A 27925-nucleotide genomic window follows, 5' to 3' on the forward strand; every position below is an offset into this window, starting at 1 on the left:
AGTATGGCATTAAACACCAACAAGTTGTTACATGAATGCCTTATCAGGAAAGTTGCCTAAGATTACATTTTTCTAAAGAAAGTACAGCAAACACTTGATATTCCACAGAAGTAAACTCATCCTTCTTAGTACAAAGAAGGTAACAAAAATACAGACTGGCTTAGTAGGGCTTAGAAGTCTTTACTTTTCAGAAGACTGAACTAAAAAAAGAACTGAACTATGATCCAGTGGGAGCAAGCCTCTCATTTTAGACCTTGTTTAAAAAAGATAGAACAACAACATTTTCTTTCTGTTCTTGTCAGTTCTTGAAGGATGAAAACTTCCATCACTCCTTCACAGGCTAAGAATTGTTTTTCCTAAGAATTTGTTTATGGAAAAAAGAGGGAAGGGTATTATGAACACGTGTATTTACCTTGTATGCAACAGCAGCTCCAGAACAGATGCTTCCATTTTTATCGTAACTAGGACATAATAGGCACACAGATTTTAACAGGTATCAAAACAATTCTGTGTAAGTTACTAGGATTTAACTTCATCATGATGTCAAGAAGTTTTCACAAACACTTACATCTTGAGATTTCTATTTCTAAGAGCAACCATTCACACAAAGCACAATGAGCTCAAGAGACAAACTGCTTCCAAAATGATTTAATTCACAAAAGCTTAGAACACAGACATGGACCAAAAATCTTACCAAATGGCAGCTAATTGCATAGTTGTTACTGATCTTTTTAGCTTTGTGTACACTAAGAAGTCAATTTCTCCAGCAATGCTTCTATTCCTTTTGTATTTTTATTCAGCTTCAACTTTGGAACAATTTTTTTCAGTCCTTTTTTGACTGCATTTGTCACTTTTTGATCAGTGCTTCGGAGAAGGCTACAAGAAGAGGCAATGGGGAAAATAACAAGATGACAAAAGTCAATATGTAGTTCATATGAAAAATTGTCCACATGCGGAGACTAACGACTTTAAGAGACAACAGAATATAACAGTTCGCCCTGACCTATTAGAGAAAGATGTAAAACTTTCAAAAAGCATGAACATAATGACTTCTCTCAGCTGAACCAGCCCTCCTCTGTACAGCCTTGCCAGGCAAGAGTGTCAGCCCATGTTTGGGTCAGCCAGTATCAAGCTCACTCCCATTATTGCTGTCTTTCTTGCAATGCTGATAGTAAAAATGGATGTAGTCAAATACATTTAATAAAGTACTTTTAATATTCTGTGTTTCCTTTATTGCAAGACTCAAAAACTCAGTAGGTCTGTTCTTTACTAGACATCACCTTCAAGGAAAAAAAGATTATCTTTCCTAGCTAACTTTTCCTCATAAGAAAAGAGGAAATCCATAATAAACCATAGAACATAGCATAATATACAGCATAATATTCTGTTTCCACCTCAGTTGTCCTTCTCTCCCCTTCTTTCAAGGTAGTAGTGTTTAAATATAGTAGTGAAATGTTTTATTACAATATAAAGTAGTAGAAAGAATCACAGAATCACAGAATTGTAGGGGTTGGAAGGGACCTCCAGAGATCATTGAGTCCAACCCCCCTGCCAAAGCAGGTTCCCTACACCAGGTCGCACAGGTAGGCATCCAGGCAGGTCTTGAACATCTCCAGAGAAGGAGACTCCACCACCTCCCTGGGCAGCCTGTTCCAGTGCTCCGTCACCCTCACTGTAAAGAAGTTCTTGCACACATTTGTGTGGAACTTCCTATGCTGCACTTTTGGTACTATGTATACCAAAGAATGGTACACATAGTTTGCCAATTCAAAATGTTGAGTGAACACTGCCTAAAAAGTTTACTATTTTATACAATCCATATATACAATCCAAAACAGCATTAGAAGTTGCAACCAAATAAACCAGGTATGTCCAACCTGCAGCCTACTTTCTACCTCACACCATTGCAGAAAAAAAAAAAAAAAAGTATAGGTAATGGTGGTGACTATGTTGAAAAATAGTGTTTTGCTGCTGAAAATGTGCTCTACCAAACAGTTATTGTGCTCACTGTATCTGTTGTAGCTTCCTTGAAAGTAAGCAGGAGGCATTACTTTAAGAGCAGCCTAAGGATATACAGCCCAAAACAATCAATTCTTGTTCACTCAGTGTGGCTCAGACAATCCATTATGTTGAACACGTATGAACTAAACTAAGATTGGAAGCAAACTGAAACACACATGTACTGGTACCAAATAGGCTGCATGATGCTATTAGTCTTTACAAGCCTCACAATTATTCTATTTGACTTAAATATACAGATACTTAAAACCATGTTTCCTTCATACTCTATAAAAACGACTTTAGCGGCCCTTCTGTACCTAAAGGAGGCCTCCAACAAAGCAGGAGACATTTTGTCAGGGAAAGCAGGCACAGGACAGGGGTAATGGCTTTAAACTAAAAGAGCAGATTTAAATTAGACATGAGGAAGAAATTCTTTACTTAGAGGGCAATGAGGTACTGAAACAGGCTGCCCAGAGAAACTGTGAACAGCCCAGCTCTGGAGATGTTCAAAGCCAGGCTGGATGGTGCTTTGGGAACTTGCTCAAGGGGAAGGCATCCCTACCCATAACAGGTGGATTGGAACTAGATGATCTTTAAGGTCCCACCCAACCCACATCCTTCTATGATTCTAAGCAGTAGACATATCAAGCTGAACTGAGTAAAGCAGACAACAAATTACTGGTGCTTAAGGAGAGATTTGTTTTGTCTCCTTAGGAAAGTCACTTGAATTTCATCTGATAACATCTGTACGAATATATGTAAAGCTGCTTTCAAACTGCTGGTATCTATAGATATTTCAAGACACTGTTTTTAATGTGAAACATCTGCATGTCTCACAGTACTGCCAGAAGACAATATAGTCTTATTTTCCCTTAAAGTTCTTCTGGTAAGCAGATGTCTATGTATGGACAGAAAATTCTACAATTAAAAAAAAAAAAAAAAAAAGTGACATGAGAATGAATAAATAGTTTTGTGTACCTACACTGAAACATATCACTCACAAATTCAAAAAATACTGAGCAGAGATAACAGAAATATAAGGAAAACAGCACCTATGACATTTTGTGTACAAAACTTCATTTACAGTAAGCCCTTCTGTAACATCTGCAGAGCTCTCTTACAATCTTATGATGCTTCCCATGTTTTGTGCTTGTCCTCGGCCAGAAATAGGTGCCAAATTCTTTTACAAAAGTCAAAAACAATAAGGCAGTGGAAGGCTGGTGTCTGAAGTGTACCAGGTATCTAAGCAGGTCACTGCACTCAACGAGCTGCACATTAATTGGTCACTGTGCTTAAATGACCAGGAAGCCATAAGCTTCATATGGACTGAATGGGCAGTTCTGAAATTTTGATATGCAAAAAAGGCAATGACAGAGCAAAAATTAACTACAGTTTTGAGAACATGCAGCATCTGCAAATTACCTCTATAAGACAGATGTGAGTTCCTTCATGATAAAAGGACCTCAGTATTTTCTTTTTTATATTAGAAAGCAATGATTTTATTAAGAATACTGACTAAATTAGATTTATCATTGTAGTATGATTTAGATAACTCCTCTTTACTTTAATACATAGAGTAAAAAAAAAAAAAAAAAAAAAAAAAAAGAACTTCAAACTACAAAGGATTCAGATGAAAATAAAATTCCAAAATAGAATAAAAACACCATACACCAAAACAAAACCACACCTCACAAATGCTTTCTCTTCATCCAGTTAGGCGAGGTTCAATTTTTCTGAAAAGTGTCTGACTGATAGTCTAGGGGATGAGTTCCCCTACTTGGTAACAGAGCACCTGTCAAATCTTTACCCTATAGTGACATGTGTCATACCAGAGAGGGGTAAAAGCTCACATTCCTAAGATAAATTTGCATAAATTAACATACATGAACACATGTTCTGTGCTGTCTTCTATAATAAACACAAAACAAGTATTTACATATTTGCAGAAGTGTTCAAAAGCTGTTGAAAAGCTGTTCTCACACAGACAGCTGAACAGCTATTCAAGTATGATTAATGGAAAAAATTCCACAACTTACTTCAAAATGTTATTTGGACAAACAAAATATATTAGTACATAAACCAGCAACATTATGTGTTAAATGACTCTCCTCAGTCTTAAGTTAGAGAAAAAAGTCCAAGCATTAATACACTGTCACTGCACAGGCCTTATAAAAAATCTCTACTGAACATCTGTGCAGAGGATTAGATTACTTATAGGCTTTAGATGCATGTATTGAACTTGCAAGAGGCAAAGAAAGCATTACAATTTTATGAACAAAACTATCTTTACAGCCAGATCTATAAGTCTACTGTGATGTTGTGTAAACTGTTTTTTAATCTGGATTGCAACTACTGTTCTAATACCATTTCTTCTCAGAAATAATCTGAATGGCAATGACTGAATAAACTTAGTATAAAACTCAGATTTCAGCAGTAAGACTCGTATTAGTTAAACACCTTTTGATTCATCTTGCAAAAGTGTGGGAATGTCAAAGTATCCTTTCTTATTATCCCAAAGATAATAAGAAAGATGGAAAGCAAACATCAAGGAACCTACAGTAACTGTAGGAGAGGGAGTAGCTGTGGAAAAGGGGAGATGGTGTTTTCATTTTCAGAACCATTTTGTCTGTTTGAATTGTTTGCCAATTCTGCCTCAGACTAAGCCTATATGAGTAGGTCTTAAGGCAAAACCTTCAGTTTCCATGACCTGACACTAATGTTTAGTTACAGTGTGAAAACAGCAACAATTAGTACCACTGTTGGCATATGATAAAGTGATAGTAATCTGATTCTTTTGTGCTCTTTTTGATCTCTAGAGCTGCATCATTAACTAATTCCAAGTTGCAAGCCAGTCAGCTCATCATTTATAATGATCTATTCTGAATACTTATCTTTTTATGAAAACATACCTGGGCTCCATGATTAAGGCATCACGACACAGTAATAAGTTACATAAAATAAGAATCTGCATTTTGTGCAAGCTGACCCCAGTCACAGGTACTTCAGGGTAAGCTATTTTAATGTAGCTATTTGTGGAATCCTCCTTTAAGCCTTCTGTGTTTGTAAATACATGGTAGGTACACTTAAAATTAATTTTTTAATCTTATTATTTTTCCAATATTGAGTGGCTTCCTAGAACTGTAGATGCCCAAGCTCAAAGAAAAACCCTTGGAAACCTTGGAAATGCAGCTTTGAATTTTTGCAGCATCTTCCACTGCAGATTTACCACTGGCAAAAAAAAATGAAATCTCTGCCAGCATAGTGCCAACTGATAATTGCTGAAGAAATTATACTAAGAACTAATAACAAATAGTCATGAGCCTTACATACCAACAAAGAACAATGGCACCTCGGTTTACTTCTGCCCAGGTCTTCAAATTCTCAATACCAACACATTCTATCAATGTTCTTCCAAAGCAGCCTTTAAAACACAGAAGAGGGGCAGGGGGAGAAAAAAAAAATTAAGATAGTACCCTTATATAAAGAAGCAAGTTAAAAATTCTCTCCAACTGCAATTCAAGCAAACAGTTTTTAGCCTCTATGCGTTCATGAAGTTATTATCCCTTAAAATAATTCAATGCACTGATAGGTTTTTGACTAGTTTCTAGTACTTCTAATACTAGAAATATTGCTTAAAATTTAGCCAATTGCAACACTGGGTGACAGCTTACTAGTGTAAAGTATTATCTACTTTTCAATTTTTTCAAATGATTTCAAAGGCTATCTATATCTTAAGGCATACACTCCAAAGTAAGAACACCACAGGTACACAGCTATATTTGAAGAACTGAACTTGAGAGTGAATTATCTTACAATTTGTAAGCTGGGCAAATTTAAGAGGAAGTAACCAAAGGTACCCCAAACTTCAGCACTCAAACACTGATGCTGTTTCTCAGTATCACTTCAGATTAGAATTCCAAATGAAGAACAAGTTAGTTTTTATTCCGCTGTTCCACACGTTATAATAATTTGGTTGTTTTTTAATGCTGATGCCATAAAATCACACCAACAGTACTTAACATCACATAATTCAGTGTAAGACAAAGAAACAAAAAGTAAAAAACTTGTGTTTAAAGTGGAAACTATATACTGCAAACATAAAGTCACGTAACCATCATAATATCAATTAGTGTAGTCTCCAAAAGATGTTCACATAAAAGATATCTTTGAACGTATCCAATAATTCACTTACAAAAAGGAGCAGCAAAACAGCCTCCTTTCAGAAACATTTAATAAGGCCCAGTGATCTCTCGTTTTTCAAAGAAACAGCAGAAGGCTGAACACAGTAATTATTAATAGGTATTTCAGGTCTGATAATTCCACAAGAAAAAGCCCTCTACGCACAAGAGAAGTTCTCTCTTGTTTACCCTACACCATCCACCTCCATTCATTTTTCAAGTTTTTTATATAGGAGAAAAAGCAATCTCTATTCGTATATGGTGATACACATACAAAGATTTTGCAGTTATATAATAAAATGAGTTCCAAAAAGCTAAATTAAGATGAGAACATCTGTGCCCAATCTCTGCCTTCTGGGATATAAAACAGCAAAGATGTCCTATTTTTGTGCCTGAATTACTGTAGGAACAGTCATACAGTGGTACCTCAGCAGCACTAATGAACACAGTATGGATTACAGCTTGGCTCACAAGCAGTAATGAAAGAAGTCTTTCTGTCAGAAAAGCTTTACCATCTCTATTATTATCCTTTAAATTGCTGTGAGTCTGAGCAAAGAAAAATATTTTAAGCACAGAAACTAACACTGCCCAAGTACGCAGTAAACTCAAATCTGCAAACTACACATCAGTACTTGCTTTGCAGAAGAAAAATGTGCCTTTTATGTTCTGTCCACACAATTCACAACAGCAAAAAAGACAGAATCAATGATCTTAAAAGATAAAATTTTCATTAATATGTTTACAGAAATAAACAGAGCAATCTTATTTAGGCTATATTACAGATAACATAAAAGTACAAATTTGATCAAATAAGGCTAAATTTCTAACATACCTTCTTTCCCACTCTCTCTCCTTTTTTCATCTTGCTCTATTAACCATTTCAGCACTAAATGACCTGCTGGATGCTCTGCAATGTGAAGCTTTAAAAGGGGAAAAAAACCCCACAAATAAATTATTCAGTGACATTTCAAAATCCAGTTATATTATAATGCCTGCACGCTTTACTTATTTCTTCCTTTGCAAATATCTGAATATTTTTTGAAAGTTAGCAGTTTGTTTTTATTCTGCCTTGCAGCATCTAACTTTCAGTAGTATTAACTGTATTTTCTACTCTTCATCAGCTAATATCCACCACTCTCAGCACTTAATGCTTATTTAGTAGAATCTCTAGTTGTTCTTTTACAAAAAGATCTACACTTTCATTATTTTCATAGACTCCAAAAGTCGCCACAGTACAGCTCACAGAAAATCAGAGAAAGAATTAGTTCATTATACCGTAATTATAACAAATGTGTATTTTAAGAAGCAGAGGTAAGTGATTTTGGAAACAAGAGCTTGAAGACAGGTGCTTCTTCTAGTATGTCCGGGTGTAAAGCCCACATTTCACGGTGGTGGCAAAGAAGCAAGAAATCTAGTTAATTTGTTAAGAATGGGTGATATTTTTAACATTCTTCCTCCATCTATAAACTGTCTTGATAGTTCTGTTCGTACCTGAAGTACCTCTATTGCCATTCTCCATAGGCACTATGGAGGGAGGGGCACTACAAAATTCAGGGAGGCTGAGACAATTCAGCAAAACTACAGAAATCTGGAGGGCATCTTATTTACATAACATTTTCCATTTTCTAGTCTACAGAGACTTTTGTCACTGACTTTAACTCAGCAAAACAGTGGAAAGGTTCCCATGTATGTTTTGAAGGGACAGTCATACTGCAGGAACAGCTGTTAGCTACAATCTTCCCTTGCATGAATATATTCATTCCTGAAAGCTAAGAGGCCCTGTCATTCTCAGCGTAAATAGCTAAATGAACTATAAGAAGTTACTAACTGCCTGTGTTACATGACTGTCAGCTACTTTCCCACAGAATATTTAAATTAGTTCTGGAAAATTCAAGACCAGGAAGTATCTTGCTTCTCAATTCAGATGAAATTCTAGCTCAAGCCTCCATTATTACATACACAATAAGTTATTAAAGGAACATATCAGAAAACAAAGTGAGAAAACTTCTAGCGTACAAGTTTATTGTAGAAGTCCACTGGCTTCTTAGATTAAGGAAAAAATATGCAGACTTCATGTTAGTAAGCAAATGCACTGCAAAATGTCAAGGTCTTATGTCCTGTTACATTACCTGCCCATCACGGCCACCTGGAACCAGCTCTTCTGCTGCTAAATTAGCAATTGCATTTAGTGTGGGCTGAATGTCACCAGTAGCTGTTCTTAAGATGTCAGCAACCAAGACAAAGGCAGCTTTGTCCATTACTACTTCTTGGGTATGTTCTTGCAAATACTCTAGCAAAGGTGGGGAAATGGCTTCCAGGAGTTCTTGGCGGCGGATTTCAGTATTCTTCTTACTGATGAAAGAGAAAGCAAATTAATGCAGAAGATTTGCTCTGTACGCACATCAAATCAGAACATACACATTCTTTGAGACAGCTAAAAATTGTTAAAGATCAAAATAATTATTCTTCCTTGTTCCTCATTCAGTTAAATGTCGCACACATTTTGAGAAAACAGAGTAAGAATGTATATAGCTTAAAATTGTCATTAAACTTCACAAGAGTAAGTTTTTCATTAACAATGGTAATTTAACCTCCATCTGCTGGCTATTCATTTTGCAATTGCAACTACTGAGAGAGACTGCTTAAACAATTCACTTTAAAACTCTAGCAGCTTCAAAACCTGACAAGCATCAATATCAGTACAAGATAAGCGGCTTAAAAAACATTAATTTTAAATTTTTATTGCTATATCTGAAGGTCTAGCAGACAACCTAACTCAAACAATCATCACATACAAACTTTAAACAAAAAACAGAAAAGCAAGGACTTCAGATTGATATATAATAATAATACTTATACACTGTAAATAATGTATTATTGCATATATTTCAATAAAATTAAATTTATCATTAGGGAAAGTTGCACGAACATTTCTGGACTCTAGGAAAAAGAACGTCATATCTCAGTTACCTATAGGCATTTCCATCACCCTGCTGCAGAAGTGTGATGATTTCTGGAACAAAATGTGCAGGGTCTCTAGGACTTAGCAAGTACAGCAAGACTTTTTTTCCATGTTTGTTGGAAATTAAACTGGCCAGGGAAGCATTTAATTCCTGTAGAAGTGAATAAACAGCAATAAAACATTAATGAAGTAGTAGTTTTGAGCCACCAGTAGTTATGTATTTTTTCAAATGCAAAGCTTAGAAAAGGAAAACTACATACCATAAGCTAAAGAAATGGAAGAAACGTTAATGTTTAAGACAGGTTCATCAACGTCACTGATTAGAAAACACTATGAATCAAGTTTATTAATACGTACAAGTACAAACAGCAACACATATTCTGGTACATCATAATTGTGTACAGACATGATTTGAGTAGAAATAATAACCTCAGTAGACCGAACACACAAAATATCATCTATCACATCACCCAATAGTGATCACTGATACCATACCAACTTTCAAATAGCTGTATAGACAGTCCTTGAGAAGGGATATCCTAAAGTGATCAGGGAAGACTCAACAGCAAAAAAGATTCCATTAATAGAACAAATCCAACTTCTGATGGCAGCACCATCAGCATTACTTGGAGTTTATGCAAGCATTAGCAGAAAGCACAAGGCTTTTCCCAAAGACTAGCTGATGGCTGGCAATAACCATTTTGTAAACTTCAGAATGAGCACCTCATCCCTTGTACAGTGAGAGGGCTTGAGAAGAAATACTTGTGTTGTTTTAGTCTGTACGTATTTGCATTTTTACCCCCTTCTTGATGAAGACTCCTTCAGATAGCAGTGCTTTTACACTAGTGCTTTCAGAATTCTGTATACTATCAATTTATTCATTTTGGAAGTACATATAAGCGCTAACAGTTTAAAAATTGGAGGAGGACTGTAAGTGGCTTCAGGCACTTCCATCACATTCTATGCGCCTCTGCCCTTAAAAACCCCTTCACCACTCTACCCCCACCGTTTTGAAAATTCTTTCAGCAACTCATAAAAGGAACTGAATGATAATATGATTTAAATCACTTCCCCCCTCCTCTGCCCCCCCCCCCCCCATCCCCCCAATAAACACTAGGCCTGGTTAGTTGCCTTTGAATAAAATAAAATATCATAAATATCATATCATAAAATATCCTGAATTGGAAGGAACCTACAAGGACCATCAAGTCCAACCTGTGACTCACACAGGACTATCCATATTTTGCAGACCCTTCTTGAACTCCATCAGAAACAGTTTCCTACCATCTGACCTGAACCTCCCCTGACACAGCTCCTTTGTGAGGGAAGAGAAAGGGACAGGTGGCTAGAAGCTGGCAGGAAATGGTAAAAATCTTCATAAACTGTAACGAGCATCATTTGGATGCAGCACTTCATGTAGTTCTTTAGTTTTTAACTCAATCTTCACATTCCAACCCAGAAGAAAGGGTGTCTAAAGGGGAAGACCCCTTCTCCTTGGCGTGTACACTGAGATTTAGATCTGTGTGTAGTTATTTTTACATGGATGACAGATGTTCAAGTATTTCAAAACTTAGAACAGGTAAATAAAATACTTAAGTTTAATACAAGCAAATACAAAAGACTTTGAAATCAAGCTATAACACAGTCAATTAACATAATAAAAACATTTATCTCTAAATCTTGCAAAAGTTCATCTCTCCCACTATTTTTGTGACTGATTAATCACAGAATTTACTTGCTTTCAGTGCCAGAGCTATAGAAGGTACCAGCAGAAACTCTAAATGACACAACTGCACTCCTTTCAATGGAATCTTCTCCCTAACGATACTTGCTCAGAATATTCCCAGCAAGAGCTTACCCACTGAAATCTGCCTGAATTCTAAACTCTGACAAGCATTCAATATATAATTCCAATCATATATGAGGGTTTAAAGCAACATAAATTATCTGATCCAGGATTAAGGCCACATAGCTAAGAAATTATAAGAAAAGACTTTCCTTTGAGGCTTTCAGGAGTTTGCAATTCTCCCTCTTACTAAAAAATTCCCAACCATTCTTTCAATATAACGAGCAATGCATTTTATAACATAAGAAAAATAAAAACACACAAAAGAAAGACTTGGCAGGTGTTGCTTTTTTTCTTCCACAAGTCTTTGTCTTCTTCACATTAATTCAGCTTTTAGTATGGACAGAGAGGTAAGTTTAAAAGGTATTTCAGAGTCTAATTTTGTTTTAAAGAAAATATTACATTCTCAATTCTTCTATAGAATATACTTCAGTATTTGATTTCTTCATGCTTCTGCCTCTTCGTCAGACACTAGCTCTCATTCCCCATCTTAAGAGCTGGTTTTGATCTCATTTGAGAAATTTTTCATTTTCCCTGATGTCTTTTTCCTTTTCCTGGCCAGAAAAGCTACTTCTGTGCAAGAATAAGTTGCCTACACACGCTCTCCTTTACTTCTCTGTCCAGTACGATGACTAAACAGCAAACATTCAGCTATCCGGGGTATTATCAAGAAGTTTCAGGTGGTGGAAAAGATACAGAGTATTCAGATGCTAAGTGACATAGAGGAAGATAAAACCAAGCATAGTATCTTATTTAATAAACCCTCTGTATAGCAGGGCGCTTGAAACACCATACAGAAGTTCATCAGTGATCTTGATGAAAGATAGCTTTGATTTGTTAGGGCCTATTTGTTTGGAACTTGCCCAAAGTTGTTAAATCATTCAGTGGACTCTGGAAACCAGCTGTGATCACAGGTTGTATAATGGAGAATCACAAGTCACCTCCGCAATGAGATGCTTTCACTTTACCACACTAGAGAAAGGGACTCTGAAAAGAATTTCCATGGTAGGGTAAACAAACTCAGTATCTCCTGACAAAGTTCCAAGCAAAAACAAAGCAAGCCTTGTCATTTTCTCATGACAGTGTCATGCAATGCATTTCCCTCATTTTTAACTCCCTGCCACTGGCTCTCAATTCGCATGTATCATTAATGTGATGAAACCCACCGCATGAGTATGGCTATGAGTACATTACAATATACATATATAATATATATATATATCAATATTATTTTATTCATGTTAGAATTAGTTCTGCATTATAAAGCCCTTCTTCTCAGTGTGAAAACAGTAAAAACATCTTATAGTAATAGTAAGAATTGCATGTAAATGTGACTGAAGTAAAAATACTTTATGAAAATTCGTTTTTGGAAAGAAGGCGGGCAAATGGGACATTCCAAAAGGAAGTAAATGCAGACAGGACTATACTCCTTTTTTTGTTTATTGTGTAATTACATGCAGTTGCTGCAAAACAGCTGAACTGCTCTCATGTTTCAGATGCCTATATCCACTTTAGAAACTAGATGAATATTTCAAGGATTTTTATCCCAAACATTAGTTATCGTTTAACTATCAATACACTGAGTAAAACGTCAAGCTTTGATAGTTAATGTAAGCCTATGGCTTTAGCATCCAACCAAGAGTCTCCAAGTACTTATTTTTGTTAAAAGTTTTGTTACGCTACAGTCAAACACGTTGCCATATTTCTTTTCTGCCATACCACCAACATCCCATCTGACATCATGGGTGAACACAATAAAGTTGGAGGCATTACTTTCAAAGCAGCACACATACCAGGAGAGCTTAAACTTATGATGACATTTCTTAATTTAAAGAGATTCAAGTCATTCCGTAGTCTGGATGAACATGTACAATTGTTAGCAAGTAATGAATCTAACTTAAATTCAAATTCAATAAGTAAATGCAGAGAAAATGCCGAGTTCTTTTATGACAAGAAAAAAGTGACACAAAAAGAAATAAAGATGGAAAGGGCTTAAATGATTTCTAAAAAGTGGATGGATTCTTACTGTCATACTCTTGTAAAATGAAAAATGAGATAATGCCTGTGCTTTAGGAAAAAAATAATTACTTACAGTTATAATTAACTGTTTCACAAGTTTAGTGTCGTCGATGCAATCAAATGCTGCCAACAAAACCAAATGAGAAAATTCACCCTGCAAGGATGGGAACAGAAAACTTCAGTGACACAGTCGATTTCTGTGAACAATTCATTTTGTAATAATTCATTTTGAACCAACACTTAAGACAGTTCAACATTACCTGAGCATACAAGCTAATTCTGTCTGCGTCAGAACGAGAAGCCTAACAAACCTGAAATCCAGGCTTAAGAGAAGCCTGTTTCTAAAAATGTAGATAAATTTGATCTGTCATTATAAACTGCTATATTGCTTTATCATATGCTAGATATTAACCCAATACAATTGTATAATCATCACCTGAAATCATAGGATTTGCTTTGCTGGCACGCTGTATTCAGATTTTCTTTCACAGAAATATGAAATGGTTTGGGTTGGAAAAGCTCCAAACCCCTGTCATAGGTAAGGACACTTTCTACTTAGATCAACATGCCCAAAGCCTCAAGGATCCTGGCCCAAGTTGATTCAGTCAAGGTCATCACTGGCTTTCTAGGCTGCAAGTTCTAGGCTGCATCACACTTCCAGGTGTTGTCAAGCTTTTCATCCACTTGTACACCAAGGCCTCTTCTGCAGAGCAGCTCTCTGCCCCGCCTGTATTCACATTTGGGGTTGCCCCAGCACAGATGCATGTGCTTGCACTTGATGTTGCTGAATCACATTCACTAAGGCTCATCTGTTGAGCCAAGAAGATTCCTCTAGTTAGCACGTCTTCTTCTCCAATACGTCAATTGCACCTCTCAGTTTAGTACTGAGTTGCTGAGTTGGCAGAGTTGCTGACAATACACTCAATCCCACTGTCAAGGTTGCCATCAAACATGGTATGTAGTAGTGGTCCCAGCAGTGAACACAATTAGCAACTAGTTTCCACTTGGACACTGAGATGATGACCACACCTTTTGAATGTGACCATCTAGCTAATTCCTTATTTACCCAGTGGATTATCCATCAAATTCATGTATCTGCAATTTGGAGACAAGGATGCTTTGCACAAGTACGAGCAGATGATACCATATGCTTATCAGCCAACACTGTAAGCTCTGCCATGGATGGTAACTTTCAGGAAACATTTTTGCCCTTAGTGAAGCCATGCTGGTTGTCACCAATTATCACTCTATCCTATGTGCCGTGACACAGCTTCCAGGAGGCACAGGGCTGAGCCTAATGAGCCTTTAGTTCCCCAAGTATTCCTTCTTTCCCCTTTCTAAAAATAGGGTTATGTTTCTCATTTCCAGTCACGGAGAACTTCACTGGAGTGCCTCAGCTTCTCAGATATGATGGATACAGCTGACTAAGTTTATTCTCCTGTTCCCTCAGGACTCATGGATGCAAATCATCAGGTCCCACGGATTTGTGAACATTTAGGTTCCATAAATGGTTTCAAAGCTGATCCTCTTCTATAGCTGATCCTCTTCCTAGTCCCTGCTTTTGTTTGCTGGGATTTGAGGAGTGTGGCTAGAACACTTTCTGGTAAAGACTGAGGCAAAAAAAAGTAATTCAGCACTTCAGCTTTCTCTATATGCTACGTAAATAGGTCTCTTGCTTTCTTTTGGAGAAAAGAAACATCCTGACATTTTTGTCTAACTTTCTCACTGTTAGGAACATAGCTCTCGAGAGCAGAGGAAGTGAGCCTTGAGTATCAGCCAAGTTTTTTGGGACACCTATCTCTCCAGGGCTTTATCCCAATACGCCCTAACAACCAGACCCTGGAAGAGATCGAAAAGTCTTCTACAGTGCATTTGCCTAAAACTGAAATGAAATAGATACTATAGTTCTGTAGAGCACGTATCTAGCAAAGTCAAATCTACACAGCACAGGCAGAACCCAATTCATTTGCATGTCAGTGAGATTATATGAGGGTGATGTTAAACCTTCAATAATCCCAAACTGTTTTAACTGATATTCAACCTGTTTCTGATTTTTGCACACATATTTTTGGTATATGAAAAATCAGATAACATTACTAAGGCCAGTGGTCTTCAAAGTCAAGTGTGCAAGACAATCCACTGGGGTATGAGAAAAATGTTCTTGTACCATTTGAAAGTAAGAGATACTTTTGAAATTGCATTTCTTATCTTTTTTAGTTTTAAAAAGTGTATGTTATTATGTATCTGTTATATCACTATATCATACTGTATATTATTAAGAAAAAAATGTACATAGTGGGGATAGGGTTGCGTGATCAAAAAAGCCTGGAGACTACTGACTATGCTATTAGTAAACAGCACATCACAACATCCATACGGAAAGAAATCTAAAAAGAGATGATTATTTTTTTTGCAGGTGTAACAACAGTGCTGTCCAAAACTACAACTGCTACTCTGTGCCCCAATCTCCAATCACATCCCATCCCTGGAGGTGCTCAAGGCCAGTCTGGATGGGGCCGGGAGTAATCTGGTCAAGTGGAAGTTGTTCCTGTCCACGACAAGGGGTCTGGAACCTAATGATCTACAAAGGTCTCTTCCAACCCAAACTATTTTCTGATTCTATGACTCTTACACAAAGTAAATACAGACTTCTTCCACTGTATATCAGTTCATGATTAGTTCATTTTGAAGCTCCCACACTTAAAAATCTGTGTCATGGTTTTTAAGTAATAACCTTACCAATGACATCCCCAGCATGTATTAAATTTTAATCTCTATCTAGAAGAGGAAGTATTTCAGTCACAACAATCTGACCAAAGGGTAGTATAAAAACGAAGTATGAAGATAGGCTCGAACATACCTGCTTTCTTTCTATCTCAAACAATTAATTCTCCTATACATGAATTAAAGAGCAAAGCACTGCAGGAGAAAGAATTACAATTTACTCTGCTGCCTGAAGGAATAATACTGCATGCAGTGCACACAAGGAAGCTTCTCAGTGCCTTCAAATATATTAGTATAAGCTGCTGATTATTTCAGACTATTTACTACACCATCACTACTGCAAATCTAATTCTGGGATCTCATAGCTGCTTCCAGTTGCGCAGTACACACACACACAGAAAATATCAGCCTTTAATCATACAATAGTTATTTCTGATATATTTTTATTTATAACTAATGAACACTCACCGTAGCTATTTTTTCAATGTATGTCTTCATAGTTTTCACAATAACTTTTCTGTCCTATCCAAAAAGGAAGGAAACTCAAGTGAGCTCATAATGCCAGTAAGTCTGAACAAGTGTGCTTTTATTTACTCCTTCAAAAAGACAACTTCCACTTTGCTTCCTAAAACTAAAAATAGTCACTGAAGTCCAACATTTGTACTATGTCAGCACTCAAAAAACAATGCAAAGGGTTAAATCTGAATTTACAGTCTCACTACAGTCTCAGAGACATTCTGTGAGGTATCTACATGTTTAGTCCAGGAATGGGAGATCCCAAAAAGAAGCAACTTCAAAAAATCTACATACAACCACTTATTTTCTGTCAGTTACTTACAGAATAGGAATGCTCTTCAACTCTTTGTTTGGAAAGAAGCCTAATCAATATGACCAGAAACTCTGAAGCAGAAATTCTGCTTGCAGAACCCCTCAGAGCAAGATTTGTTTTTGGAGAAAGCTTCCTCTGTGTTTCTCCTTTCAGCTATTATAACCATTGCTCAGTCTTTTTTAGATACATCACTAATCTCCAGTACCTAGCAAATTCTTTTTTAAAAAAGTATTTGCTTTTTTTGCTAAGCAAAAAAATTGAGATGTTATTACAGCATTTTCAAGAACTGATGGTACACACCTTGAAGAATTTCAAGAAATCATGTCAGCAAAAACAGTTCTTCTTACCTTTTTTTTTTTTTAAAGTCTTGATATTTTAAAAGCAAGTATTGTTTCTCTTATCATCATTTTCCTACTGCCAATTCCACTTGCATTAAGAAGTCTGCAGGATGAATGAATGGCTAGTAAGAGTTTTATGTGCTAAGCCAAAAAATACTGCTGAAAGGAAAAGTAGATGCTTCCATTTCACGAATTCTCACAATAGCACCCAATTCTCAAGTTCCACTACTTACACTTGCCTATGTAAGCGAAACAGGACTTCTTGTAAATAGAAGAACCTATGTGAACAGTAATGCAGATTGGGCCTAAATTCAAATAGAAAGCAAATAAACATTACCTTGGGGGTACCATGCCATAAACAGTGCATTGCTACTCTGGCTCCATCATGAGTGTGTGCCAGGTAGATGACAGCCTCTCTGATAGCTTCTATCATTTCCTAAAGAAGAAAAGGTGATCAAATAAAAAGGAAAAAGAACAACCTGTGGAATTTTTCACGTGGAGACATCAAAACAATTTCTGCCCCAACACTACAGAGAATATTACCAGCCCTACAGAACTACTCACTGCCTTGATTTACAAAAAGTAGCCTCCAAAAGATCACCAAGGTGTAAAAATGACACAAGTCTGCCCACTCCAAAACTACACTACCTACTGTGTTAAACTAGTACCATAGTACTAGTAGTACTATGAAGTACATAGAAGCTTGTCTGTTGTCCCATTAGTGAAAATTCTCAGCATGGTTCTCAGAACTGACAGATATTAGAAGAGACAACTACAACTATTAATTTAGGGAAAAAAACAACCATGAGGGCATACAGTTCATTTATACACACAGGACATCAGCTAGAGAATATGAAGAACTGAAAGTCATTTAAATATCAAAAGTCCCTAGAAAGTGCTCATTCACATAACTGTCATCACTAGTTATGTGCAGAGGCACAGACAGCTCTACAAAAAGAGTTTCCAAATGATGACATTTGCACAAAAACAGAATTAAATTCAACAAACCACCCTTTGCACAAAAAGATTATTCCAGTGGTACCAGGACCGCACAAAAATAAAAACAAAGAAGAGACACATTCTTACTCCTCTTGAAGTAGAAGAGCATTGTTAATTCACAACTATTTTCTGTTGAATTACTATAGAAAACTATACTCAAAAATCCTGAATTAGGTGAAATATCAATTTAGACTAGGCCACAAATAATCTACCTCACTACTCTTATCTTTGGCTTTGTTCATCACAAGCTCAGTCTAGGTGAAAACAGGGGACACACAGTAAGTATGGAAAGCTCCACACGGCCTGGATTCAGATGGCGCTGAGCTGCAGAATGAGGATAATGGACAGTGGTTGGAGACAGGGTCAAACTAGGTGAGATACCACTGCATTAGTGTGAAAGCTCACTGTAACTAAGTCTTCATACAACACCATTCCCCAGTTACTCATCTGGAATCATCAGATGTACAAGGCTGGCATTTCAGTATATTTTCTTTTAGAGGCAACACTTTCACAACATAATTAAAACTACTTCATTGAAAAGCAAAAGAAAACAAAATATAATGAAAGAATACTTACAGATCTTTGTTTTGGAAGAGCATGAGTGAAAAAGTCCAAAAATACTTTATGTACCAGTGAGTGTTTTATCACAGCCTCTCTGTATTTGGAAAGAAGAACTAAGTAAAAGCCCTCCAAAAGCAACAGTTCTAACAGATGTTAGCACTACTTCCTCTGTATTTCCAAAAAAGAAAAAGCATGGTGTGCAGAAAACTCATAAGTCATGTATGATGTATTTACAATGTGTGGGAAATTCTACCAATAGATTCAAAAACCTAACAAGACATTTTACCTTAATGACCACTCAAGAAGTTTATTCAGGCACACCACATTCTTTAGAGTTTGACCAACTGATTTGGGCAGGTACTTCATAAAACTTAAGATATTATCACAGCGCTAAGGACAAAATCATCATTTCTTGCTACCCAACGCAGAAATATTAAAGGTGAAAGAGAAGCAGTGTTATTCTTATACGTCATCTATATACAAGTATCACCATCTCAAAAACAAACAGATGCATACTAGATTGACACCTGTAAGTCAGTTTTGGTCCTTACTTTTGTGCCATTGGTGTAAGTATCTGCTTCATTTCATCTAGAATGGCCTCCCTCTTCTCAGGCTGAGCTTCTAACACTTTATCCAGTGTTGGGACAAGTGGTGTCTGAAATGAATATCCATTCAGAGTTTTAATTATACCCTTCCCAATGTTAGAGTTCATAGAAAATGTTATAGTCCCTTGTCAATCAGCAATTCATTAACAATATCACAAAGAAAATGAAATGTCTGCAAACTATCAGTGTAGCTACTTTGTGTATGTCAAACTATACACAAAAATACATCTACAGGTCTGTGTAACTGTTATGAGCAAACAAAGCTACCTCTATGGCCTGAGCTGTTTTCTGGCAATTACAGCCAGCTCTTCATGAGGCTGGCAGGTACCTGGTAAAAAAAATCACACTAAACTGGCAGTGTGTTTCTGAAGAAAAATTTTGCAAGACAGCACACATAGATGTCAGAGGGTAATACATCAATGAACTAAGTTAGAGGTACAAGAAATCCCAGGCCAAGAAAAGCATGGGAAAGGAATACTACATAAATCTTGTATATACTAAAGTTTGCTGGCATCTAGTTTAAATGCGTGCACTGTAAAACCTAATTTCTAAAGGTTGTGTACTCCCAGAAAAATTACAGTCCATGAACAAAGAAAGTAAGCCTTTTCTGTTAAAGTGCTGTTAAATGCTTTAATTAAGCTTGAGATAACCTGAAATAAAAATGACAATATAGTTCAGAAGTTGTTGTTAAAACCCTCTAAAATTCTAAAAAAAAAAAAAAAAAAAAAAAAAGTGAGGTACAAAAGTCACTCTGAAGTAGTTAATAATTGGGGAAAACAGTTTTGTACATAGTAGGAAATATTTATTTCTCTATTAACAGGAAACAAAAATCTGTAAGTCAGCAAGGAAAAAGAAATACTAGGTCAAAAGAAAGGAGGTAGTACTTTTTTTTTTTTAAAAAACAAAAAGATCTGCCACTATCTGCAAGGTATATGGATCTAAATGATTTCAAGAGTTTGGATTCAAATCCAAACCCACACTGGAAAAAGAAAATAAACCAAAATTGCATGTTGTATACAGAAACAAGTGCATCTTGCTCACACTCAGTTCTCACAGTATAAGATAGTTTTTATGTAGAAGCCATCTACAGCACTGATGGGGAATTAAATCACAATCTTATCTCAGTAAGGATGACCATTTCAGGCTAGACACTGTAACAACTCCAGCTAAGCCAAGAGAGTGGTGAGGTGCAGGAACAGGCTGCCCAGAGAGGTTGTGGATGTCCCATTCCTGGAGGTGTTCAAGGCTAGGTTGGATGAGGCCCTGGGCAGCCTGGTCTAGTATTAGATATGGAGGCTGGCTGCCCTTCATGTGTCAGGGGGGTTGGAGCTTCATGACCCCTAAGGTCCCTTCCAACCCAAGCCATTCTATGTTTCCATGATAAACACTGGACTGCAGAAAAAGCTCGTACATGAATGTACTTCACATAGATCAAGCTGAAGAATACAATCTTAACCTATAGCAGAAATGTGCAATTTACTCGTGCATTTACATATGATAAATTAGAATGCATTTGGACATAGAAAGGAATTTTACTGGAGAATACTGTACACAAGGGAGGTATCAGCAACACAGGGCACTGGATGACAGAATACCTTAAAACAAAAGGAATAAATCACCTTGTAAACCTGAAAAGTATTTCCATATAGTTCTTCTGTCAGCATATTTCTCTGTTCCAGAATGGCTTTGTCATTATATGCATATTCCACTACAGCAGATGCTTCAGCATGACGGAGCATTTTTTTCACGTGACCTTTAAAACTTTTTATTATTTCAGCAATTTGTTGTTTTGTCCTGTTTCACAGGGAAAGATTGACAGCAGTACTTGAAACATTAGGGAGGATATAACCTAGCAGTAGCTTCATTTCTGAAAACCTACGTAGGTGATAAGTATTAGCAAACAAACCAAGAAACATAAGCAACAGGGCGGATAATCTTTATGATATTAAATATGTACAGAAAGGCAGGCATCCACAAAAGTTATAAAGGATGATCAAAGATACATAAGAGAAGAAACCTGTGGATAACTACAGAAGGATAATTTCCTGAAACACCATGCTTCAGTGAACACTGTCTTTACAATCTGTTACCCTTAAAAGGCACAAAGCACATATTTGAGGGCTTTACCTGCATGTTTTCCTTAGTAATATGTGTTGCTGTACTTTTACTTCTTGACAAAAAGAGAATAGCCATAGGAAATATCAAATACTGTTACAAACACATTCCCATAGACATAGCTTTTTTTAAAATCATCATTGATGATTTTAATAGATGAAGAGTAACATGCTAGAAATCAAAAATGCAAGATAAATAAGCAAATTCACTTCATACTCACCCATACATAAGAAACTTTTTCACAATATTCCTGGAATATTTTGACTTACTCAACTCCACAAGGCTATCTAGAAAAAAGGGGAAAAAGAATAGGCTCACTTTGATTTTCCTTTATATCAACATGTAAGTAATGGCTTTGGGTTCTGTAGTGCCTTTCAAGACCTCACTGGGAATAACACATCATGTCACCATAAAGTTAACAGTATTTGTGAGAAAACAGCACAAAATCATACAGGTAAAAGGCAGATGGGAAAAAATACCTTTTAACTCTTCAAATGTCTCTTGCCTTTGCTTGTCATTACCATATTGAATAAAGCACTGGATCACTCGAGTTGAATCATGTGCAAATGCTAGCTGCAGGACAGAAATGTTCCGTTACTCTAGAGCATTTGTATGATACTATGCACCAAATTTATTTTACATTTTATCTCCAAAAGAGCTTTATGCCACATGCAGCACATAATTCCGATTACAATAATTACCTGCTAAAGCATACTAATTTTTAAAGTGTTTTTATTATTTACAAATATTCTATAAAAGAACACAGAGAATGTTTGCAATTGGTGACAATTAAGAACACCTGTTATATACATGAAATATTCAGTACTGAATAAAAACTCATTTTCACTTGTGTCCTATGGAATTTCAGAATGAATGTTACCAAACAGTTTCAGTTCTGCATGGCATATCAAGAACCACTCTAGGATGCAGCAACATACATTTCCAGGCAAATTCACATATTCCGTGAATTAACTGTACCAAAGCATTCTTTTGGCTTAGGATCAAAGCAATACTTCTGCAATGCAGTACCATAAAGCAACAGCCAGAACCCTGAGTGGCTGATTGTAAACTTCACTTTCAATTAGTTTCTTCAGACTTGGCAAAGCATCCCTGCACTACTGTCCTCAAATCTAAGAGCCAAATCACCCTTGCAATCCTATTTTTTTTTCTTTTTGGGAAAGACTTGCAGCTAAAATAACATTCTCTGTAGCTTCTGGGAGACTGGGTTGGTACTGAATTATATAAACAATTCACCATTTTTAAAACGAGCTTCTGTGAACTTTGCAGGTTATACAGCATTTGTTAATGGCATTAGCTTTCCTTACGTTTTTGATTTTTCCATGAAGTAGTTTTTGTAGCTCATTCATCAGCTTTTCCCGCTTCTCCTTATCACATTTCTTCCTGCAGGAAGAGAAGTAAAGCAACCTTAAGGAAACTGCATTTTCACAGGTTGATGCAGTTCTATCTCAATGTTAAAAAGCAAGGTATTATAACATATTATGAGATTAGCTCCTGCTAATCCACATTTACACTGCCATTAATTAAAGCTGAGGCATAATAAAGTGGCTTTAGTGCCAAGAAACCAAACCAGATATTCATACTTCAAAGCCATTTTCTTAGTAACAGCTATAATTAGCCTAGAAACTCAATTCTGCAATCAGAACTGTTAGTGCCACTAAGATACAGAAGATCCTTACGTGCCTTACAGCCAACTGCAGAAAACATGCAATTAGAGCAACACAGCAAAATTAACTCCTCTTTCTGTCATAAGGCCACAGTCGTGAATTACACTTGCCAAAGAACACTACCCTCCAGAAAACACTAAAAACCTCAACAAGCTTGCAGTGATCCAACTGCAAGATTACACTAAAATCTGTGGTTGATAGTTCAAAAGACAAGACAAATCCTCAAACATCCTAGTCTACAAATGAAAAATCCAGATATTTCTATAATGATGAAAGATGACACTTCACTTGAAGTCTCTGAAGACTTGCATGTAATGGTGTCATTTCAGGACAGTTCCACAGTGAAAACACAGGTTCACAAAAGTTACCAAAAGGAAGTACTCCAACTTATGACAATGAAAGACAAAAAAAAAAAAAACATTACCTTCTCACGCTCTCCCATATTTGCTTTGATTTTACAATTATATCATAATTACTTTTATCATTAAGTTGCCTGCTTTGCTTTAACTCCTTCTTTTTCTTTTTGAAGTCATTCCATTTAGGCTTCTTAGAATCTGACTCTGAAAACAGAAACATCAGAAACACTTATTTTCTATAGTTGAGAAGAGAGGAGCAAGGGAAACCTTTAAGTGTGAGCTGCAGTAACTCTTTGACTTCAATTCCTAATGTGCCAGGAGCTTTGTCTGCGTTTTCCCAGCACAAATATTTCATAAACATGCTAAGCTGGTAGTTTCCAGTTTTAGAATAGCAGAAGAACAAGGCAAACAATGATTCTTCTCCTTAAAGCTCACTCAAAGGATGCACTGCAAACATCTTCACAGCTTCAACATTGACCCTGGATGTACCTACCACTCTGTGACTGTACAGACCCAGTGAATTCTCCCTTTGGCTCTTCCATACAATCCTTTACACCCCTTTATAAGGTACCTCGAAGACCAACCAGTTCCAACCCCCTGCCATGGACAGGGCTGCCATCCACTAGATCAGGCTGCCCTGGGTCCCATCCAACCTAGCTCTGAACATCTTGAGGGATTGGGCATCCACAGCTTTGCTGAGCTAGGGCCTCACCACTCCAAGCAACAAATTTCTTTCTTATTCTTTATTTTTATATTGGGGAGCACAGAACTGGATACCGTACTCCAAGTGAGGTCTGACCAGGGCAGAGTGGAGGGGAAGGATCACCTCTCTTGACCTGCTGGCCCACCCCTTTTAATGCACCCCAGCGCCCCTGAAAGGTGAGACAGGCCCCACAAATGAAAGTAAAAAGGCAAGAAAGCTTCACAGTGACTGACAATAAGGAGGGTGAAGGGGCATAGTTAGAGACAGTTTACAGAAGCAGGAATGTAGAGCTTGTTAGAAAATAAGGGATGGCAGACACTGGGTCTGGGATAGTGAGGGGGATGAAGGCCATAAAGATAAGGGTCTGAGCCCGAAGACATTTGGCAGGGAGGTGATTACATGTCCACAGGGCAAGAAGGAACCGGTTTGGGGGGATGCCCCCCCAGAAGGCCAGGAGTTTACAGCAAAAATGGTCAGAAGCCTTCCTGAGGAAAACAACAAGTCTTCATCCCACAACCCACTGTGCACGTGCAGGAGGGAAGGGTCTGCATGCTAATGAACTCTCGGAGGTATAATGAATGTGCACCTGAATTCTGTGAAAACTATTGATTATGTATTAGCTTGGCCTATATCTGTAGCATGACCTTTCCTGGGTGTGCAAGTCAGGTGATCTATCCCCTCTCCCACCTGGTGTCTGTGCAGCACTGAATAAACTGTATCTGCTTTGTAATCTCACTTGAGTTACAGAGTTTGATTCTGCAGGTCACTCACTGGCCTTTCTGGCCACCAGGGCACACTGCTGGCTCACACACTGGCCAACCTACCATCCACCAGGACCCCCAGGTCCTTCTCCACATTCTGCAGGCATACGAACTACTTAAACTCAATACTGCACCTTTATATTTGACTTCAAGACAGCTCATAACTAACTGCTGGTTTTCATGACTTCGGCCCACATTTAATCAAGAGAAATAAACCATTACACAGGAGACACTAAATCCAAACTTGGAGTCACTGAGTCAATTAGGAAAAAGTGATTACAAGATCAGGGCTGAGGAAGACAAACCAGTATAAAGTGCATACCAAAAATCTTAATTTCATCTAAGTCAGCCCTAAGAAAAAAAAAAAAAAAAAAAGTTGATCTACTCACCTCTCTCTGTGCTATCCTCATATTTCCTCTTCTTTGCAAGCTTTTCTGTTTGCTGTTTATTCTTGACTTGTTTGACACTAGCTCTTCCAGGTCTTAAATTTCCTTTCACAGGCTTTTTGGAAATGGATGTAGGCTTTTCCTCCTTATCTCTTTTACTATGAAAAGTCTTTGAAGGAACTGAATCTAATTAAAAAAAAAAAAAAACTCCACAAATTAAAATATTACCCTAGAACCAATGTTGCTTCAAAGTAACAATTATTAAAACTAGAATCAGACTACCTTGTCACAACATACTATTTTTTTTTTTGTTTCTCAAAGCCAGTGTTTTTTGGTTTTTTTTTTTTTTCTTCAGTCCATGAGTCCCCCTCTCCTGCTCAGTTTTCCCAGAAAGTTTTGCCTTGTCCAAGCACTATTTTTAATCTACAATATAAAGGCCCAGGTACAAAAAGGATTAATCTGAATTAAAGATACCAAAATCACAAGTGCCACAATTGCCTCTTCACAGTTATGGTCAGAGCTGTTTTGACATCAGTTCCGACCATATTTGAATGTTAGATAGTTGAATACATATTATCCCAATTCTAATCCATAGCACTTTTTGCACAACATGGCTTCAACTCTCTAGTAATTCTTGCTTTTTAAATGGAGGAAAGCAAAGACCAGAATAAGAAAAAACATCAACAACTTCATATTTTTAACAAGAGTATTTTAGCTCAACCAAATACAGCTGAAGGGCTTACAATCCTTTAGCTTTACTTTTTCCAAACTGTTTTAATTGTTCACCATTACTATAGCTTTGAATGTGACACAGAATCAGACCATGGCTGAGCTTGGAAGGAGCCTCTGGGTCCATCTGCTCCATCCCCTGCTCACATAGAGTGACCCAGGGCAGGGTGACCTATGCAAAGTCCAGATGGTTTCTGAAGGTCTCCAACAAAGAGATCCCACAACCTCTCTGGTAAATCTGCCACTTTGCACAGTAATGAATTGCTTCCCAATGTTCAGATGGAACCTCCTGTGATCCAGGTTTTGCCCTCTGCCTCTTGTCCAGGCACTACTGAAAATACCATGGCTCTTCTTTGCACTGTCTTTTGCAGTATTTATGGGCACTGAAAAGACCCCCTCGGAGACTTCTACTCTTCAGGCTTAACAGTCCCAGCTCTCCAAGCTTCTCTTCACAGCAGAGGTACTCCAGTCTCTTTGTCATCATGGTGGCCCCTCACCGGTCTCTTTTCAGTATGCCTACATCTTCCTTCTACGGGGAGGCCAGAAGTAGAAAAAGGACTCTCCGTGTTTCTAAGACAGCAGTTGAAGAAGCATGCCTCCTGATGTGGTGACAACACTGCTTAACAAAGCTCAGGATATCACTCATTTGTTTTGCTGCAAGGGCACACAGCTGGCTCATAGTTTAACTTACTGCCAACTGGAACAGCAATACTTCTTCCATACAGCACAGCTTTTCACTGGGGTGGCCACAGCATGTCCTGATGCTGTTCCTCCCCATCTGCAGAACTCTGCACCCAACTTACTATCAGCCCATTCCTCCAGTCTGTTCAGGTCCCTTTGGATGACAGCACAGCTTACTAGTGAATCAGTGACTCTCCTTGCTTATGTTACCCATGAGGTTACTAGGAGTGCACTCTAATCCATCAACCATGCTAACAGAAATGTTGAACAGCCCTGGACTCAGTACAGACATTAGAGTGCTCTGCTCATTACTGGCTTCCAACCAGACCTCACACTACTGATCACCATGTTTTAGCTCTCAGCACTGTGCCAGTTTTTAACCCACCTCACTGCTCATCCAGTACTTTGATCAGCTTATCTTAGGATCTCATGGGAGATGGTGCCTTACTGAAGCCCAAACAGAATACGGGCACTATTTTCTCCAAGTTCACCGGGCCAGCCGTTTCATCATAAAAGCTCATCAATTTGGTCAAGACAGAAATAAAGTTCACACGTACAACAATCGTTTAGTCAGAGCTCTCACGAGCAAGCCTTTGCCTCCTTACCGTCATCTTTCTTAAACTTTCTTTTTCCATGCAGCTGTTTTCCACGAGGTCCTTTCCCGCTCTTTCCTGGAAACTTCTTGTTATTCCAGGCTTTCATTGCGACAACACTGCAAACGGAGAAAGAAACAGCGTTACACCAATTCTACACCGCTGAAGTCACAACGAATCACGACCCCGAGCCCTTCCCGCAACGGCCCTGACCTGCCCGGGGCGGCGGCACGGCGCTGAGCCCGTCCCCGGGTGCCGCCGCCAGAGCGCGGCAGGCGCCCGCAGTCCAGCTCCGAGCTCGGCTAGTGAGGCCGCGGCTGGCTAGGCCCGCACAGCCCCGCACAGCCCCGCCTCCGATCCCCACGGCCAGTCCCGGTGTCGGCACCCAACTCCCGGACAGCGGTGGGCGCCGCAGCCCCGCTACTGAGGACGGCTTTACCTCCTGGCTCCTCCGACTCCTCCCTGTCCCGCCCGCGGTCTCTCGCTTCACGTGTGCCACTCGCTATTGCCGCCGGCGTGCTTTACGGCGGCGCGCGCCACCGGCATCGGCTCTCCCGAATGATGTCGCGCGACAGTGTCGTAACAGGACCGTAAAGCGCCGTGCGGAAGCGTGGTGCGCCTTTCTGCCCTCCCTATCCGTCTCGTCCCCGCTCGCCTCGTGTTCGGCGTGACCGAGCTCCTATAAGCTACTGCACGGCGATGAGGGGTAGCAGCGGTGCGGGAGGACGGCAGGCGGAGCCGTTATCTCAGCTGTGCCGGCCTTGCGGGGTCGCGCCCGGCTCTTCGAGGGACCCTCCGGCTGCGGTCCGTGGCCGTAAAGCCGCGCTTATCTCACCGATGTGCGTGGTTGTGAG

At 38.2% G+C, this 27925-nt stretch overlaps 1 protein-coding gene across 2 annotated transcripts; it reads right to left on the reverse strand.

Annotated features, from left to right (window-relative positions):
* Nucleotides 1-27643, reverse strand: PUM3 (pumilio RNA binding family member 3). 2 transcript variants are annotated; one of them, XM_048931521.1, is made up of 18 exons: nt 27285-27422; nt 27084-27190; nt 25072-25254; nt 23287-23422; nt 22503-22578; nt 21657-21750; nt 21398-21464; nt 20682-20856; nt 19009-19112; nt 18473-18551; nt 17235-17333; nt 16199-16252; nt 13080-13160; nt 9150-9292; nt 8309-8531; nt 7012-7099; nt 5332-5422; nt 1-876 (listed from the first exon to the last, which is right to left on the reverse strand). In XM_048931521.1, the coding sequence occupies exons 2-18, from the start codon at nt 27178-27180 to the stop codon at nt 747-749; spliced, it is 1920 nt and encodes a 639-aa protein (XP_048787478.1). In that variant the 5' UTR covers nt 27181-27190; nt 27285-27422; the 3' UTR covers nt 1-746. The 2 variants fall into 2 exon arrangements, with proteins under 2 accessions (XP_048787478.1, XP_048787477.1); XM_048931520.1 differs by lacking the exon at nt 27285-27422 and adding an exon at nt 27511-27643 and having other exon boundaries at nt 3-876.
* Between the last annotated feature and the right edge of the window lie 282 nt (nt 27644-27925).

This window comes from Lagopus muta, chromosome Z (assembly GCF_023343835.1).
Source record: "Lagopus muta isolate bLagMut1 chromosome Z, bLagMut1 primary, whole genome shotgun sequence".
NCBI lineage: Eukaryota > Metazoa > Chordata > Aves > Galliformes > Phasianidae > Lagopus > Lagopus muta.

Bases quoted from the DNA above. Each gene is read 5' to 3' on its own strand.
- PUM3 (XM_048931521.1), bottom strand. From the start codon at position 27,180: ATGAAAGCCTGGAATAACAAGAAGTTTCCAGGAAAGAGCGGGAAAGGA. The intron at 20,857-21,397 runs GTGAGTATGAAG...CCTGTGAAACAG, and splicing joins AAAAAGTTTCTTATGTATGG to GACAAAACAACAAATTGCTG. The intron at 7,100-8,308 runs GTAATGTAACAG...CCCCTTTTAAAG, and splicing joins CAGGTGGCCGTGATGGGCAG to CTTCACATTGCAGAGCATCC.